Here is a 20137-nt window from a genome sequence, read left to right on the forward strand (position 1 = left end):
TGGTCGGCTTGCGAGGCCAGAAAACTGCATCTGTGGACGCAGATCCTGGCCTTCTCACTCCCAGAAAATGGGGGCGACATGCCTCCGTTTTTGGGAATGCCGGCCGCCCTCCTCCCCACATAGACCATAAATGCCTCTGCTTGTCAATCAGGCAGAGGCATAGCAGGCAGAGGCATAGCAGGGGCTGCGTGCGATCACGAAGGACCCATTCTGCACACGCATGCGCAGATCCCCAATAATCGGGAATCTGCTTTCAACGCTGAATCAGGCCCATAGTACCTACAGCCACAACTATTAGAGAAAGCACTATATAAAAAAGCCATGTGTTTAAAAGATAATCTTTTAGAGTTAATGCTCACTGAACTATACTAGCATCGCTTTTAGGCAAAGGACATGGCGCCATGTCAAAAGTTCCACATTTGTTGCTAATATAATGTTTGCATAAATGCTGGGGAGCTGTAAATATTCACTTTACTAAGGGGCAGAAATATGAAGTCCCACGAAAACCTCTAAAAGCAACTCAGTGCACATTAGTGGCCAGATCCTTATACATTGACTAATAACCCAGAGGCTGAAGAACACACTGAGGAGCCCACTGATCCTTACTACAAGCTAATGGACTTCATGAAATAGATGAATGAAATGTTACAAAACAGAACTTAAGGCTGCTGTGGGGATACCTCTTCAATTGGTTCTAGCACTGATCACCCATTACAAAAGCTAGACTAGCCAATAGTAGGTCGTGAACTAAATGATCCTTTCAGATGTCAAATCTGCTGGAATCGCTCAAGGAGAAGTCGATCATTTGAAAATTTACCTGAAACAGGTAATATAATGTGGAGGGTCAATTCAAATAAAGTCTGCCTGGAGTCTCCATAGATTATCATAAGACCATGCTTTGCACCCTAAACCAGAAGCTGATCAGCCACCCAGCGATATAAAGGCACAACTGTATTACTCAGTCATAAAAAGAAGAAACAACCTACAGCGAACTGGTCCCATGATTATGTTTCCTGCAGGTTCTATCTAAATTAATCTGTTGAATAGTCCCCAAATACAGTCTAAAGTTCTAAACATGAAGATGAGGAGTTTACCAATGAGGTGTTTTTGCACCTTTACTTTTAATCTTGGGCTTCTCCATGACCCCCTTAGATAGGTAGTGCCTCTACCATAAACAGTGTCTCTGGTCTATGCCGCAGTGACAGCTTAAAGTTATCATTATGCAATATATTGTTGTGAAAAGAAAGAGATCAGAGTGGACCCTCCTAGAGGGCAAGATTTTTCCAGAGTCTCCTCTTAATTCATAGATGCCGGATCCTATGTCTGGGGCCTGGATCCTGGCTCTCAAAAATGTTATAAAATACTTAATGACTTTTGTAAAGTTTCATTTTTAAATACTGTTCCGAGTGGTTTGTTGTTTCTGAATAATGTAATGCAGGAAGTAAGTGCTCTGTCTAATGAACCCCATGTACGCGATGGCGCCTAAATGACTCTCTATAACTCAAACAAGAAGTAGTGACAGAATGCAATTACAGAGTACTTTACTCTCACTCATCTGATATGTCTGCATCAATAGTATTGGCTGCTCATAAAGTCATAATTAGTGGAGTTCTGTATAACCTCATCCTTAATAAAGACAGAAGAATGTCATTTTGAGATATTAGAATCAGAGAGACTGGAAATGAACCTTAAACGTCCAACAATACCCCAAACGCTACTACTATAATAAACCCCTTTCTCTTCAGGGACAATCAATCTCAAGATTCAGAAGTGCTGACAGAAAAGAGGTGGGACTGGGGAGGGAAAGGTGTATAACCATAGGCAGTGTATAGTAAAGATGTGGTCAACTACTGGACAAAGTCACTTACATGTCTATCAGAAGCTTTAGCTATTGTGGTGTGGTCTGGTAGAAGTGCATGCTGATGTTGATGATGGACGCAGACTGCTTTTATTATAATGAAAAAAAAGTTTTATATAAATACCTTTATAATAAAAATAGTATCTTCCCCCTTGAAAAGTATCTTCCAGCACCAGCACATGGCCACCCTTCAGACTAGGAGCATATCTATAATGGGTGCAGGGGGTGCGGTGCACTCATATTATCTAAAACACCTCTTCGAGGTCCTGTGTTGGATGTCTCAGCACTGCTGAAAATGCTGGAAAATGGCAGCCGTGGCCATTTTTCCAGCGTTTTGCGCATGCGCAGTGAGAAAATCGCCGGGAAAATGGTGGCCACAGGAGAGAGGGGGGGCCCCTGGACAGGGAATGCACACAGCAAGCAAAGGCAGCAATCAGCAGGCAAACACTGACATCTTGATGCAGAAATCGCTCTCTATAAAATCACATGCGTTTGCACATAAGTAGATGTATGCCCTGTACGCCCGTTAGGGAGGCACCTACTTCCTAGCATGGCAACCTTCTGCAGAAGGTGAGAAGAGCATGGGGGGCTTATTTAGTTACCTATATATCATTCAGTTACTGTATTTCAGGTATAGTTGTAAGATCAGTAGATTGTGATTTATATATATATATATATATATATATATATATTAATGTTGAATATTGATTTCAACTTCTTTCAAATAACTAATATAACAAGTAAGCAGGACGTTGAGTGACTTATGATCCTGTACAAAATTAAAAAAAAAAATGTGGGAATATTTCTCTTTAAAAAGCATATGTACTGTAGTGTATTTTGTTTTATTACATAAGCTGACAGTGAGGACAGAGATGGACTTTTGGCGCAGCCGCTACCAAAAATTGATTCTAATGCCATAGCCGATGGGCTTCCTACGGACATGCCCACCATCTGTGGCTCTAATCCGGATCTCTGTGCAATTCCGATCTGTGTTCCACGGTGGTAACCGTCAGGACATATGCTCCGTGTGTCTCGGACGCATGTGCAGAATTAGAACATTGTCCACTTGTGCTTCTGATGTTTTCATTCTGTTCACCCCTGAATCAGGCCCTGAATACTTTTCCTAGATAGCATATTGTATGGTGTTTATTAAGGATGTTTATATATAGATGTAAGCACCAATGTGTCTAATGGTCTAACGGTAATGATCAAGAAGCTTAATAAAATACTACAGAACTATTCAAAAATAAAAGTGTAGTAAATATTTTGTGAAATGCAGTAACAATAGCAGTCACCGATTACTGTACTTACAAGGAACTCCTCCTCAGCTGAACTATGCCATTGTGCAGTTCCTAAACAAAGAAACAAAATGGTTACATGGCACTAATAAATGTAATGCTATGTAATGAAGGTTTTGATTTACGTTTATTTAAAGTAACATTAACAACATAGAAAGGTTAACTTAATACAGATGTGTCCTCCTTTAATATAGGTCAATGACTAAATCAACTTTTAATAAATATACCCTCTGTTATGTACTGCATGATACAGTTTGGACCACTGTACAATGGATCAAGTCACAACTAGAAATTAAGATTTTATTTTAGATTTCAAATATTGGTGAATGTAGCTTTAGAGTTTATTTTTTAATTAAAACTTTATTTTAAAGTTGTGTGTGATTTGCTTTTAAGCTTTGCAGAGATTATAATATCCTGGACTTACCCTGTCACTCCAGGGGACATATTTACTAAAGTGTGGGTTTATAGAAGTGGAGATGTTGCCCATAGCAACCAATCAAACTCTACATATGGGTCATTCCATGTCAAGTGGACCAGGGGCCCCCACTTGACCATTTCCAATTTTTATGAAATTTTGCATGAAGGTTGGTATATATGTAGAACTAGAAAAATAAATATATACTACATTTTATATATATATATATATATATACATACACACACACTTGATATATACTATTTAATTTTATATAAATATTCTATACCATTGTTCCTTTAAGGAGGAATACAATGGTTGTTATATTTATAATATCTATAATCTCTATCATAGAGTGTTGGTATTTAAGATTATTAGGAACATTATTGCTAATAGATATTGAAACTCTATAATGTATTGATATTACATCATTATGATTGTTTGAGTATTCAATATTATTAAATGTCTGCATATATTGATCTACAACAACTATGATCATAATGTATATTTTTTGGATATGGACAAAAAAATTATAAATGAGTAATGAATAATAGTAATTATTTTCCTAGGGGGATCATGTACAGTATACTATATAACATGTGTAGACCCCAAGATAGTGGGACTGCATGTGTTATTAGAATTTATGTGTGTATATGCACATGTATGAATTTTAAGCACCTTGGTGTCACACTTGTATTTATAAATATATTTGTATTCATTGTTTTTGTTGTTTATAATAATATTATTATTCTACTGATGTGTGTTGAAATGTTATCTTTGACCCATGTACACATAATGGAACCACAGCTGATTTAGAAACAGCTTAAATAATGAGTTATATTATTAACCTATCAGCAGCTTCTATGTGGGGTATAAAATAGGACTCTGACAACTTTGGACCATCCCTCTGATGAAACCGCCGTGTTTGTGGGCGCATAAACGCATCAGATGGTCTGTTGTCTGTGGAACGCAGGTAGAACGCTGATACTGGAAGCTCAGGGTTAACTACCGGTGGCCGCAAGCACACTCACAGCGGCAGATACCCATCCTCTTGCCCTCGCCCAGGACTATAGGAGGGGCCATGTAATGGAAGCGGAGGTCCCTTTGCGCTGGGACTCGGCGCCACCTATTGCCGGGTGAGCAGCTGGAGAGTTAGATCAGCAGCACACAGTTCGGCATATCAGTGACAGGAGGTCACGCCGTTTCCATTTCTTACACCAGGGTAGAGGTACGGACTATTCTAAATTGATTCTCCCTAAAGTTTAGTTAGAGGAATTGACTATACTTCATGTACAATTCTATATCTGAGCTCTGTATTAACTATGTGGACCGGTTCTCGTGTGTGGAGTACAGCCTCCTAATAAATCCAGTATTAATCCACTAATTGCTGGCTTACTAACAGCACGCTTTATTGTGCTAGTCTAATTAGACAGACTTCTGAACACAATATCTGTGCTACTGTTCCATAACTTTCTGCTTGCTGATTTACCATCTTTCAAGTAACAACTGTGCTTTTGCTGTCTAAACACTGCTTGCCAACTGATTATATTTACCAACGTTACTAAGTAGTAATGACTATGTGCTATATTGTTTGTTGGTGCTAATTTATGTGCAATGATTTCTATATTCCACCTGTGATTTACATGTTTTTATATTAAACAAATCTAAGTAAATATGTTTTAAATCATTAGCTGAGTGTGAGAGGCCTTATTATTTTTTCTAGTTTGGTTGGCATATTTTTGTGGCATATCCAGACTCACATTGTAGGGGCAGCCTGGACCAGATGCAATATACACACACGTTTTGTATTATCTATTTTTTTCATTGGAAGTGCTCACTTTTTCTTTCTATTTTTAACTTTTATATGTAGATCTAACTTTGGTAAAGTTTCAGTCCACAGTATGCATTAGTAGTGAGTTGCTGTCCTGGTAGTGGAGGTAGGTGAAACTGTCACCAACTCCACGGTGCACAATCAGCAATGTTCAAGTAATTGCTGTGGCAGATCTATGAGAGCAGAAGGTGTGAAAGTGCACATGCTTATACTACTTTTGATGCTGATTTTAAAAATCACTGCCTCGAGGCTTACATAAAAGTACTTTTTTGACAGTATGAGGCCAAAGTAGGCCAATAAATCCATCGTGTAAAATATTTTCTGGAATTCAGCTGCTCATATCACCAAAGGAAAACATTATTTTAGTATGACATTAGAATAGCTGACTATCCAAGTGGACCTCATCACTTTCGGCTTACGCAGTACTTAATATCATGGACAACGAGGCATGTGTAAATGTCTCTCACTATAAGGCAATGAGAGTTTGAATCTTGTAATTAGGCGCAGCTATACAACTTTTAGTGCACATTTTAAAAATATTTATTTGTACTAATAAAGACTAATATTTTTTGTTAAATTAAGATAAAAGTTATCAAAAAAAATCGGTCACGACTACTTTGAAAAGATTTAGCTTAAATTGTTAATTTGCAATAAAACTTTAATGTGTTGCATTGGTACATGATGGCTTTGCCACTATCACTTCCTAAAGAATTGGTAACCCTATCGCCAAGAAGCCACGCCCGATAGCCATGTAACAACAGCCATGGGTGGGTCTCTTTCCCAGGATCTCAAGCCTGAAATTAGGTTACTTTACCACAGGATCCCAAACCTGCTAAAATTGGGTTTCTTTTCCATAGGTTCCCAAGCCTAAAACTGGGTATCTTTGCCAAGTACCCAAAGCCTGATTTTGGGTTTCTTAATGGTTCTCAAGCCAAAGCTATCGCTTAATTAATTTATAGCAGCAGAATTTTTTTTATCAATGCTCAACAATGTTTCTGACAATAGTCTATATGTTCCCAATCCACCACTTGATGTCATAAATACAAGCAATGTGACCTAACTTTAAACTAGGGATGAGCGGGTTCGAATTTCTGAAATACGAAACCCCCGGAGCACCCCCGATCCAAGGCCGATCCGAGTCAGGCTCGACTTTTTCCGCTTGACTCGGATCTGAAATTGAGGCAAAACGTCATCATCCCGCCTTCCGGGTCTCGCGGGTTTTGGATTCTATATAAGGTACCCGCGTCAGCGCCATTTTCTCACTCGGCTGTGGACAGTGAAGAGGGAGGGCGGGAGTTAGGGCTGGCTGGGCTGTGTAGTGTAGTGCAGTGTTGTGCTGTGCTGTGCTGCTGTTGTCCATATGGGCTGTGTCCACTCCTCCAAAGTCCATAGGGGCTGGCTGTGTTGTGCTGTGCTGCTGTTGTCCATAGGGGCTGTGTCCACTCCTCCAAAGTCCATAGGGGCTGGCTGTGTTGTGCTGTGCTGCTGTTGTCCATAGGGGCTGTGTCCACTCCTCCAAACTCCATAGTGGCTGGCTGGGCTGTGTTGTGCAGTCAGTTGTCCATAGGGGCTGTGTCCACTCCAAAGTCCTGTGCAGTGTCCCAGTCCTAAAGGGGTGCTGTAGTTCTGTCCAGGGGGTGCTCCCCCCAAGTGCAAAAAAAAAAAAAATATTTTGTCTGTGTTTGTGAATTGTGTGTGCAGTAGCCGCACGTGCATCAACAAAGTAGCGCCAAGCGTGCGCCTGTGTCATAAGTAAAGGGCCAGCTGGCTCGTCCGTTAAAGGGTGCTGTAACCCCCAAAGTTTACTCCAAATAATATATATTTTTTCTGTGTTTGTGAATTGTGTGTGCAGTAGCCGCACGTGCATCAACAAAGTAGCGCCAAGCGTGCGCCTGTGTCATAAGTAAAGGGCCGGCTGGCTTGACCGTTAAAGGGTGCTGTAACCCCCAAAGTGCACTCCAAACAAAATAAAAAAATATTTTCTGTGTTTGTGAATTGTGTGCACTGTGGCTGCACGTGCATCAACAAAGGAGCAGCGCCAAGCGTGCGCCTGTGTCCCATAAGTCTGCTAAAGAGTGGTGTAACCCCCAAAGTGCACTCCACAAAAAATAAACAATTATTTTTTTTCTGTTTGTGTGCGAAATGTATGCGCAATAGCCGCACGTGCATCAACACAGCAGCAGCGCCAAGCGTGCGCCTGTGTCATAAGTCAACGGCCGGTTTGGACATCTGGTCCGGACTGAAGGAAGTGCCAACAATTTCTGACATGTTTACTGTCACTGCATATGATACTGTCACCACTGACAGAATGGTGGAGGAATTATATTCTGTGTTTGTGAATTGTGTGCACTGTGGCTGCACCTGCATCAACAAAGGAGCAGCGCCAAGCGTGCGCCTGTGTCATAAGATAGGGCCAGCTGGCCTGTCCGTTAAAGGGTGCTGTAACCCCCAAAGTGCACTCCAACAAAAATAAAAAATTCTTATTTTTTTTTCTGTCTTTGTGAATTGTGTGGGCAGTAGCCGCACCTGCATCCTCAAAGCAGCAGCGACAAGCGTGCATCTGTCTGTTAAAGGGTGGTGTAACCCTCAAAGTGCGCTCCCCAAAAAATTAAAAATTCTTCTTTTTTTTCTGTCTTTGTGAATTGTGTGGGCTGCAGCCGCACCTGCATCCTCAAAGCAGCAGCGACAAGCGTGCATCTCTCTGTTAAAGGGTGGTGTAACCCTCAAAGTGCGCTCCAACCAAAATAAAATAATGTTTTTTTCTGTGTTTGTGTGTGAAATGTATGCACAGTAGCCGCACCTGCATCCTCAAAGCAGCAGCGACAAGCGTTCGTCTGTCTGTTAAAGGATTACATCGGTGACAGCATCCAAGTAGGCATGTCAGACAGTCCGTACCTGTACTGGCAGGAAAAAGAGGCAATTTGGAGGCCCCTGTACAAACTGGCTCTATTTTACCTGAGTTGCCCCCCTCCAGCGTGTACTCCAAAAGAGTGTTTAGTGCAGCCGGGAACCTTGTCAGCGAAAGGCGTAGGAGGTTGCTTCCACAAAATGTGGAAAAGATGATGTTCATAAAAATGAATTATCAACTCTTCCAGGGAGACCAGCCTCCAGAACGTACAGAGGGACCTGTGGTGGTGGATTCCAGCGGGGACGAATTAATACTCTGTGAGGATGAGGATGTACACAACACTGAAGAGGGTGAGGAATCGGTGAATGAGGAGGATGAGGACGACATCTTGCCTCCATAGAGCCAGTTTGTGCAGGGACAGATTAATTGCCAGCTTATTTTGTGGGGCCCAAACGAACCAATCATTTCAGCCACAGTCGTGTGGCAGACCTTGGCGCTGAAATGATTGGTTTGTTAAAGTGTGCATGTCCTGTTTATACAACATAAGGGTGGGTGGGAGGGCCCAAGGACAATTCCATCTTGCACCTCTTTTCTTTCTTTGCATTATCTACTGTTTGTGGCCTAGTTTTTCAAACTGCCATCCTGTCTGCCACTGCAGTGTCACTCCTAGATGGGTCACGTGTTTGTGCCGCCCACTCGTGTCACTTAGCATAGTCATCCAGCTACCTCGGTGCAACCTTTTGGACATAAAAACACTATTGTGAGGTGTGAGGTGTTCAGAACAGACTGGAAATGAGTGGAAATTAAGGTTATTGAGGTTAATAATAGCATAGGAGCAGAAAAACCAACACATTCTGTGATTTTAGCTGTTTTTATGCTTTTTTTCAAAAAATATAGATCCAAAACACAAAACCCAGAACCCAAAACACGGAAGGGTGGTTTTGGCAAAACCAATCCAGATCCAAAACACGAAGAAAGATCCAGATCCAGAACCAAAACACGAAAAGTGGCCCGTGCACACCCCTAGTTTAAACCTGTTTTCTCCCTTCTGAGGCAAAACACTAATCCAGAAAAAATATATTTTGTAGTTTAAAGTCTGCTCTTTTTAATGAATGTTGTTTCAGGAAAATCAGTTATGCTTCTTTTTTGTCATTGGACTTCAAAGATGGCGGAAAATTTAATGCGGGATTTGTGAAAGTAAGTTTAGATGACATTATCACAGGAACTAAGTAACTTTAAAGTGTGTTATTTTATCATGGGGATGGGGTCCACTTGGATAGTTTGCTATACTAATGTCATACCTGTACTAAGATAATGTTTTCCTTTGGAGATATGGGTAACTGAATTCCAGACAAAAATTTACAGATTTTTTGGTATACTTTGGCCTCAAACTGTCAAAAAAGTCCTTTTTTGTTAGTCTTGAGGCAGCAATTTTTGATATCCACATCAAAAGTAGTATAAGCATGAGCACTTTCACAACTTTTGCTCTCATAGATCTGCCACAGCAATTACTTGAATATTGCTGATTGTGCACCGCGGGGTCACTGACAGTTTCACCTACCTCCACTACCAGGGCCACAACTCCATTACTATTGCATACTGTGAAATGAAACTTTACCAAAGTTAGTACTATATATATATACCAACCTTCATGTAAAAGTTCATCAAAATCGGAGATTGTCAAGTGGAGACAATTTTCAAAATTGGTCAACTTGACACGGAATGACCCATATAATTTATCTAGCACCTTTTAGAAGATAATAAGCTAGAATCTGATTGGTTGCTATGGGCAATATTTCCACTTCTATAAACCCACTAGGAATTTTAATCCTGGTAATTTCCCTGGCCCATATAGCCATAATTAAGGGGAAGCTGTGAAGAACCCTGGTGCTGTTTTATTATGGCTGCTCTTCTAGTTGAGGGAACAGTCTATAGCTGACCAGCTTGGGAATGTTTTTCACTATAGCAGGGGAACCTCATGTTTGTGATGCATAGTACCCGGTTATAGTGCCACACAAAGCAAGGCTGTCTGGTACAGGTGCTGGTTACTGAATTTCGAAGGGATCCACACTTGCTTTTTTTTTTCAATTACAGGGCATCAACAGTACCCTGCTAGCCATACTGTTTACATTTAAAGGCGTGTTACACACAAGAGGTGTGTTGTGGAAAGTCTGAAACCAAAGATTTATAGCAAGGCACTGTAAAAAGTTCAGAGTTATCATAGACCACACAGACAATGAGCTACTCATTGCAGATTGTTGGTTGGGCAACATCAGAATCAATCTCTGTCAAATAACAAATATGTCATCTGTATGCCATAGAAGATATATTTGGCACTATGTGTCGTCACTGTACATTTAAAAATAAAGCTTAAAAAGCAAATGGACATTACACAAATAAAACTGGGCAAACAAGAGAAAGGGTGACTTTCAGGAGCCTGCTCCTGTGGAACATGGGATCCGAGGTTACAACAGCTGAGGAAGTGGTGCTGAAGCTCAGGATCAGACTGGCCCATAGGTGTACAGGGGAAATCCCTGGTGAGCTCCACTGTCTGAGACCCCACCCCCTCCTCTAGGGGTCAGTAACTTGATAGAACTTGGGTGCTTGGTTTGTTTCTATGAAAAAAACTTTCAAACAGAGTACTTTATTACATTATCACCAATTATGAAACATCATAGATGAGTGTGCTCTTTTATTGCTCGTATTTCCTTACACACCTGGGAATGTACAGTATGAACAACTGCTGCACAGAAAAACTACTGTAATTCAGTTTCTAAATATTTCCAGTAGAATGTAGATGGGTTAACTAACATTTTTTTTGTGCACTAGTCTTCCTAAAGTCGGTTTCTAATTTAAGTTATGTGTCTTTCATCTTTCATTTATTTGTTAGTTGTTTCACCAAGATTAGCCCTCCTGCCAATCATAGTGGGTGGTCCTGACACTCCCCTTTCGACTCCTTTTTAAAGGGGCCCTGTTCTTTGCATGTCATCTCTAATGGTTGGCCAAGTCCCTCTGTGGTGTCTGGTCACACCCCCTCTGGTGGCTGGCCACACTTTGTAAGCTTGGGTACATACCACTGTATTCCTTGGTGCTGCCCCAGTCCGACGCTGCTAGAGCCTCCCCCTGGGGGGCAGAGGACGGTAGATGCATGTGAAAATTTGTGTATGGAAGCCACTTGTATCAACTTCTAACTTTCCGTGAGCAGCTGTACTTTTTTTCATTGCCCAATAATCACAAGCTGGAAGCAGCATGCAACTGTGTAACTGTGCAGGCATTATACTGTTTTAAATCCCCAAATGATTACTGACCAAGTGACAGATGTACTAAGCTATGGAAAGTGATATATTGCAAAGTGATAAACTACTAACCAATCAACTTCTCACTGTCATTTTTCAAACACAGCCTATAGGAGCTGAGTGGCTGGTAGTTTATCTCTCTCCAATTTATCAATTTCCAGAGCTTAATACATCTCCCCCCAAGTGTCTTAATGGTAACAGTTCTAACCAGTTATTACTGTAGAATTTTATATGTAACTAGCTGATGTGTCCGGTTTCACCTTAGAAATTTACTATTTCCATTTCCTTCCTCCCATTTTAACTTAACTTATATCCTCTGGGGTAAAGAGGCATAGTAGTTTCATTAGCAGTGGCGGCTCCAGAGGCGAGGCTGCAGCGCAATTCAATATTCAAATAGGGGAGCCACATAAACTGCCACCCCATATGCTGCCAAACATTACTGGCAGTTGGTGTGACTCCCCTATTTAAATATTGGACTGTGCTATAGACCCACCTCTGGAGCTGCCACTCGCCCCAGGTCATGTAGCTTTGTCACCCAATCACCTTGGAAAAAAACATTATACCCCTTTTCAGCCCCTTAGGAGTCAAATTTTGAAAAATCCCTGCTTAGTTCATGGTAGCAATATACCTGAATTTCATGTTTCTAGGTCCAGGTGTTTGGGCAGAGTGGTGATGAGTCAGTCAGTCAGTCAGTCAGTCAATGAGTCAGTTAGTCAATCAGTTAGGACATTTGAATGTATTATTATTATCCTTTATTTATATGGTGCTACAAGGATTCCGCAGCGCCTCACAAAGTACATAAACAAATGAGCAAACAAGAAAACGGCGACTTACAGTACATAACAATGCAGGACAAGGACATAGTTTATACACATTGCTGCAATAGCGATCATAACACTCAAAAAAGCATCAGAGCGTCAGCAAACAGGTGTTAGGTGCCCTTGTGGGGAGTTAGGAGTAGATGATGGTATGAGTAAGGGAATGAGTAGCACATGTAGGAAGAGGGCCCTGCTCATGAGAGTTTACATTCTAAAGGGGAGGGGCAGACAGATAGGGATGACACAGATGGGGTAAACAGTGAGTATATATTAAGATGTACTTTGAACATTTATGGTATGGCTCCTAAACTTTTCATGGTCCCTAAAGTGGTCCCAGGATACTGAAGTGCAGTCCCCAATCTTTCAACAGAGTACTTTATTACATTATCACCAATTATGAAACATCATAGATGAGTGTGCTCTTTTATTGCTCGTATTTCCTTACACACCTGGGAATGTACAGTATGAACAACTGCTGCACAGAAAAACTACTGTAATTCAGTTTCTAAATATTTAAAATGTAGATGGGTTAACTAACATTTTTTTGTGCACTAGTCTTCCTAAAGTCGGTTTCTAATTTAAGTTATGTGTCTTTCGTTTATTTGTTAGTTGTTTCACCAAATTAGAAACGTACATCTCCCATGTAGTGATCAGCTTTACAATAGTCTCTTATTGCAGTCTCTCTTGCAGTACTCAGTATTCCATGTAAGTTTAGGGTGAGAAAACACTTGGTATGACCAGTACAAAGAAAAATCAATAATGATTACTTTACCAATATGTTCTAATTACAACATTGTACAAATTATATATTAGCTACTTTAACCTACTCGTCTATAGTTTTAAGATTTGTGAACTCACCTCTTGAGACTGCCTTAAGTATTCACTAGTTTGTGCAAAATTTATTTCGAGTTCTTGAGTCATCAGCTGCTGTTGTACATAACTCATGTGCTCCAAACCTGGCAAAAACAAGAAATCAGTGGAGTTTGCTATTTGATGAATATATTGATGTGTACCGCACCTGAGTCCTTATGCTTAGTGATCCCTGGGACACAGGGGCTGATTCAGGTTGGATCAGAACTGCAAAGCTGCATGCAGGCAGCTTTGCAATTCCGTCCTTGCTAATATGCAAATGCAGCCGGAGGTGTATGACACCCCCTGCTGCATTTGCAATCCCAGCACTGCGGCCGAGGTTGCAGGCTGGGATCACCATCGTGACCATCGGTGGTCGATAGTCACGATGGTGGACGGCGCCGGGCCGCCGGCCAGCTTAGTAAGCCTCAGCTTACTCAGGCAGGCTGGTTTGCGAAGCCAGGAAACTGCGTTGGTTGACGCAGTCCCTGGCATTGCCACTCCCGGAAAACATGTAGTGATGGGGGGGTTTGGAGATTTTTCAAATCTTGGAGAGAGATTAAGTATCATTGTATCAACCAATCAGCTTCTGTCATTTTACAGGCTGTGCTAGAAAAAAGACTTAATATATCTCCTCCAGGAAGTTATAGTTTGATTTAATATTCTGACATAAATTAAAATGAGTGCACTGTGATAGGCTAAGACTCAGACCTGACTCAGAGACGTACGCCATATGCCACTGCTGAGAATTTGCATGCAGCGGCTGTGCAAACATATGCAAATATCACTACCGCTGGGATTTGTATTGAGACACCCCCGGCGGCTTCACAAATCGAAACAACTGTGTAGAAAGACGCAGCAGCTGCTGCAGATCAGTTAATTATCAGAGATTTGAGTAGAGTAACCCTATGGCGACAGGCCGACAATCTGCTGGAACTAAGACGCCGGAGCTATTTTTACTGCATATGGGATCGCAGTCGCAGGCTGAGACACTGTTATGTCACACCTGCGGTTGAGTAGCCACCTCCATGTTGCTGCCCACGAATGGTCCCTGCCTGTCAATCACTGAGCAAATACACTGCGAGCGACAACTGTAATGAAACTTGACAAGGGCGCAATGTGACATACGCATGCACAAATCACCGATAATTGCTCAACTGCATAAACATTGGCATTGTGTCCATCTCCGAATCAGGCCCCCAGTGTGCACGCAATTGTTGTTTCATTTGGTATAGCTTTAGTTGGAGATTCAAATATATAAATGTTTAGTTCCACTTTATAGCCAAATACTGTAATTTTATTTCAAATATAATGTAGTTTTGCAGAAATCATGCTTTCAGTTCTACAGCAAGTAACCACCCTATCTCACATACAGTAATTCTACACTTACTTATAAAGCTTAATACATTTCAGTAAGTGTATCTTATTGTTTTGTGAGCAGCAGGTGGCCACTTACTTAGCTGATTAAAACTGGATACAGAGAGCCTGTTCTTACCATCTTCCTCCACTTCACTCATCCAACTACTGCACTCTGCTGGTTTCGAGCTCATCTGCGTGCTCTGGGAACAACCATCAACAGTAATCACCTGCGAGGGAGAACAACCGCAAATAAGCCCAGATATGGAGCACCTTATCTATGTTGAAGAATATTCTATCTCCTGCTGGGAACAGGTCAGACACCTGCAGGCAATGTCCCTCCGTCTAGTCAGAGACAGGATGATGTAACCAACCCTTCCTGCAAGGCGAAGATTATAATATGTTGTTTCTAATCCTCCAGAGATTGCCTAACATACTATAGATGTTCACTTAAGCAAAATGAATACAAAATGATCTGACGTTTCATAAGCAAGCAGTATTAGGTTTCTCTGTCATTGCATCTTGAAAATATTTTTCCTGAAATCTTGTTTTGATGGTGCTCATATACCTAACATGGGCTTACAGAAATGACAAGCATCAAATTATCTTTTAAAAGCTGGGACTTTCTGCTGCCATTGTGTAGCCATTGCAGCACTATTCCTTCATATGTAATGTTAATGTTTAATATCAAATTATTGAAACATATACAGAGAGAATTGCAGTTTATACTGAATGAATTTCAAATGTTTAATTAAGCAACATTTGCAATCTAATAGGCATTAGTAGACAGGCTGGTATGGTTTCCATGGTAACAGTGAGAGCTGTCCCATGGCTTGCAAGCACATGCCCCTAAGTGAAGGCGGTAGCAAAAAATAATGTAAGCGCACCACTTCCTCCCCCCGGTTTGGACTGCATCGGAGATATGATTTTATATTGAACATCAGTGGACGAGGGCTTTGGCAAATCTTTCATTCAACTGAACTTCATTTTAATACTCAGTGGCTTATTTAATAGCCTGCAAGAAGAAAGCTCTGGAGAGATTCTGATGAGTCTTCCCATATATTTAAAGTACCAATCATTCAAAAGGCAAAACCAGGTTGATTAGCCTTTTAAATTATAGCTGTTTTAAATATACTGGCAGACTCACCAGACTCTCGCCAGAGCTTGCATATCGCAGGCTATTACATAAGCACGTGTGTGTGGTTTTTTTACTTTACTGTCTTGGTATAATTGTTAATGGTTTCAGTCATCACAGTCCATTATCTGTGTGTGCAGGTTGGTGAATTCAGAGGTGTGGTTGTTTTCTATTGGTAACACTCTCGATCTCTCTCTTTTTCTCTCTCTCTGGATCTCTGGGTCTCTCTCTTTATCCCGATCTCTCTCTATCCCGATCTCTCTCTCTCTCTCTCTCTCTCTCTTTCTCAATAGCTACACTCACCTAATCCCAACAGGAAAGGCAGAACCAGCACTTACTTAAAACACTTGAAAAAGCCCCTGAGGAAGTCTGGCAACAGTTGAAACGGACTGTTGGGCACCCGTTGTATACCCTGCATGTATGTGTTTACATGATGAAGTTATGTGAATAGTGAATAAAGCTTCAAGTTTTTCAAATGAGTGCTGGTTCTGCCTTTACCCATTGGGATTAGGTGATTCTCTCTCTCTCTCGCTCTATTTTCCCATATCTGATGGAACTACATTATTTACTGAATCCTACTCTCCATGCCTTGAATAGCACACTTAGTAAATTTGGTGGCATTCCGCCTATCAGTTAGAGCTACAGACAGCTCTAGATAGGGAAAATGTTATTATGGCCACGTTAGTCTGCACCAAAGTAAAGTGCATCCGTATGGTATCCACAGTGCTCCACTTTTCCACATTTTGTTATGTTACAGCCTTATTCCAAAATGGAATAAATTCATTTTTGTCCTCAAAATTCTACACACAATACCCCATAATGACAACGTGTAAAATGTTTTTTTGAGATTTTTGCAAATTTAATAATAAAAAAAAAAAAAACCTAAGAAATCACATGTACAGAAGTATTCACAGCCTTTGCTCAATACTTTGTTGATGCACCTTTGGCAGAAATTACAGCCTCAAGTCGTTTTCAATATGATGCCACAAGCTTGGCACACATACCTTTGGGCAGTTTCGCCAATTCCTCTTTGCAGCACCTCTCAAGCTCCATCAGATTGGATGGGAAGTGTCGGTGCACAGCCATTTTCAGATCTCTCCAGAGATGTTCAATTGGATTCAAGTCTGGGCTTAGGCTGGGCCACTCAAGGACATTCACAGAGTTGTCCTGAAGTCACTCCTTTGATATCTTGGCTGTGTGCTTAGGGTCGTTGTCCTGCTGAAAGATGAATCGTTGCCCCAGTCTGAGGTCAAGAGTGCTCTGTGGCAGGTTTTCATCCAGGATGTCTCTGTACATTGCTGCATTCATCTTTCCCTCTATCCTGACTAGTTCCTGCCACTGGAAAACATCCCCACAGCATGATGCTGCCACCAGCATGCTTCACTAGGGTGATGGTATTGGCCTGGTGATGAGCGGTGCCTGGTTTCCTCCAAACATAACACCTGGCTATCTTTGTCTCATCAGACCAGAGAATTTTGTTTCTCATGGTCTGAGAGTCCTTCAGGTGCATTTTGGCAAACTCCAGGCGGGCTGCCATGTGATTTTTACTAAAGAGTGGCTTCCGTCTGGCCACTCTACTATACAGGCATGATTGGTGGATTGCTGCAGAGATGGTTGTCCTTCTGGAAGGTTCTCCTCGCTGTAGCTCTGAAAAAGTGACCATCGGGTTCTTAGTCACCTTCCTGACTATGGCCCTTCTCCCCCAATCGCTCAGTTTAGACGGCCAGCCAACTCTAGGAAGAGTCCTGGTGGTTCTGAACTTTTTCCATTTACGGATGATGGAGGCCACTGTGCTCATTGGGACCTTCAAAGCAGCTGATATTTTTCTGTACCCTTCCCCAGATTTGTGCCTCAAGACAATCCTGTCTCTGAGGTCTACATACAATTCCTTGGACTTCATGCTTTGGTTGTGCTCTGACATGCACTGTCAAGTGTGGGACCTTATATAGACAGGTGTATGCCTTTCAAAATCATGTCCAATCAACTGAATTTATCAGAGGTGGACTCCAATTAAGCTATAGGAACATCTCAAGGATGATCAATGGAAACAGGATGCACCTGAGCTCAATTTTGAGCTTCATGGCAAAGGCTGTGAATACATGTGATTTCTTAATTTATTTTTTTTTATTAAATTTGCAAAAATCTCAAAAAACTTTTTATACGTTGTCATTATTGGGTATTGTGTGAAGAATTTTGAAGACAAAAATTAATTTATTCCATTTTGGAATAAGGCTGTAACATAACAAAATGTGGAAAAAGCGAAGTACTGTGAATACTTTCCGGATGCACTGTATATGATGTAAAATGCAGGGGTGCCACTGCGGATGAACACCAAACAGTTCCACAATAGATAAATTATCTGTACTTAATGGGAATGGTTCGGTTCTGCTGAGGTGAACACATTTTGGGGTTCTGAGTCAAACTTAGTCCCAACTCAGATCATTTAGGGGTTCCGAGTAGAACCGAGTCCTAGTTCGGGTCTTCCCACAAGTTGGATCTCAGATCTAAAAACCAGATCCTGCATGTTCCTGATTGCATGTAAGTCCCTCCTTTGTAATTTCAAGTGACAAAACTGGTCAAAATTTACTGGAAATTAATGTTATTGATGTTAATAATACTATATGAACAAAATCAGGTCCAAGTTACATGATTTTAGCTGTTTTTATACATTTTTTAAAGAAATCAACCAAGACCGGGGATTTTGCCAAAACCCAAAATTTTGTGGGTGGTTTTGCCAAATTCAAATCTAAAACACAGGGGTCTACGCGTATCTCTAGATTAAAAACATATTTAATTTTCCATTTTTCTCAAAATAATCCTTCTGTTTTAATTGATTATTGAACTGGTTCAGCTTTCCTCATATCTACCGTATCTGGTTGTTTTAGGTGTTTTCTGATCAGGGGCTGGCTTGGGGGCAACTATACAAGATTGGCCCATGAGCAGAGGCCCATCAGTAAAAGGTAGTTTTAGGTGTAGGACTCAGGGACAGGTTTATCAAAAGGCAAAAGCCTTTTGCTGGAGAAAGCAGCTGTTATGCCTGCAAATGGGATTATTTTCTTTGCCCTATATATTAATGCAGATATAGATAGCATTAATCACAGTTGAGGGAGCGTATTAAGGTAGCATCAATTCACTACATTAAAAAAAAATTATATGGGCTCTACTGCACTGCTTCTTCCATTTGAACCACTGTTTTCAAATTCCCCACTACTAGCCTCATGTTACTGAATAAGTCATCACCTCAGCCAGGCAGGGAAAGGTTTCATAACAGAAGTTCAAGTAGCAGTACAGTAGCAGGTAGCACTTGCACGGTACAGTGGTGTCCATATAATAAACAAGTACCATAAGAAAAACATAAATGCTAGAATTAAACTTGCTTGTATCATAATGTATGCAAGATTCAAAATACAGGTGCAGAAAGGTAAGTGTTTGAATGCATTTTTGGGTCTACAGAAAAGTTGAACTTTTACTGTATGTTCAATTCTACATCATGTTTACATTTCTCCTTCACATCAATTGATATGTTGTAGTACATAAGCATCTTATCAGAGACTGGACGCAAATTAAAATACTTCAGTTAAAGCAGTAAGTTATATCATTTCCACTATGGCTAAATAACAAATGGGACAAACATAAATAAAATGTCAAATCAACGTCAGTCCCTGCACCAATGCCATATGTATCTATATTTCTTATGTTTTTGGAATTGTGGAAGGAAACTGGAGCTCTCAGGTAGAAAAAACGAACTCCACACAGATAGCGGTTGGAAGCTAACCCATGACCTCAGAGCTCTGAAGCAGCAATGCTAATCGCTGTGCTGACACATGCAAACTTTATATCTTTACAGCTCCAACATACACATAAAATGCTGCTACATTTTATTTCACAATAATTTCTCTTGCTTTTTTGGTCAGATAATCCGCTATGTGTCCAAAATTTTCTAAAGCTACTGCAAGTTGTAAATAGACTTGCAAACTTAAGCATATATGAGGTAGAACAAATGTACTAAAGAGTACCCTCATTGTACCTCTTATGTGTGCTGATTCTGATCTTCAACCTGTCATGTGCTAAGATAAATGTCATATTGGGAGCCTACAGAGAGCCTGGTACTGACAAAAAAGGCTCCCATCCGGCCAGCCCGGCTGTATTGGTGACAAGTCATGTTCAACTCAGAAGGTGATAGTTGACAACCGGTGCAAATTAGTCATAAAGAAATAACTAGATATCACATATAGCAAATCTACCATTGAAGGTTAAGCAACTGATGGGGTTTTTGATGTGTGACTCTTGGCAGCTAGATGTATAGCTGAGATGAACCACAGGTGTATATTACCAGTTAAATATAAACCACAGGTGTACAGTACCAGTTAAACCACAGGTGTATAGAACCAGTTAAACCACAGGTGTATAGAACCTAGTTAAACTAATATTAAT

At 40.8% G+C, this 20137-nt stretch overlaps 1 protein-coding gene across 2 annotated transcripts in view; it reads right to left on the reverse strand.

Moving 5' to 3' along the window:
* The window catches only part of TRPM6 (transient receptor potential cation channel subfamily M member 6), a 187545-nt gene that overhangs the window by 69973 nt on the left and 97435 nt on the right, over positions 1-20137 (reverse strand). Inside the window, exons 25-27 of one of the 2 annotated variants that reach the window (XM_088464054.1) lie at positions 14708-14798; positions 13222-13319; positions 3170-3210 (exon numbers count right to left, since the gene is read on the reverse strand). In XM_088464054.1, coding sequence (XP_088320180.1) covers positions 3170-3210; positions 13222-13319; positions 14708-14798 — 230 coding nt within the window. Of the gene's footprint in view, positions 1-3169; positions 3211-13221; positions 13320-14668; positions 14799-20137 lie in introns of both variants that reach the window. The other variant, XM_088464053.1, reaches the window with a different exon arrangement.

The sequence above is a fragment of the Taudactylus pleione genome, unplaced genomic scaffold, assembly GCF_031769625.1.
Source record: "Taudactylus pleione unplaced genomic scaffold, aTauple2 ptg001573l, whole genome shotgun sequence".
Lineage (NCBI taxonomy): Eukaryota > Metazoa > Chordata > Amphibia > Anura > Myobatrachidae > Taudactylus > Taudactylus pleione.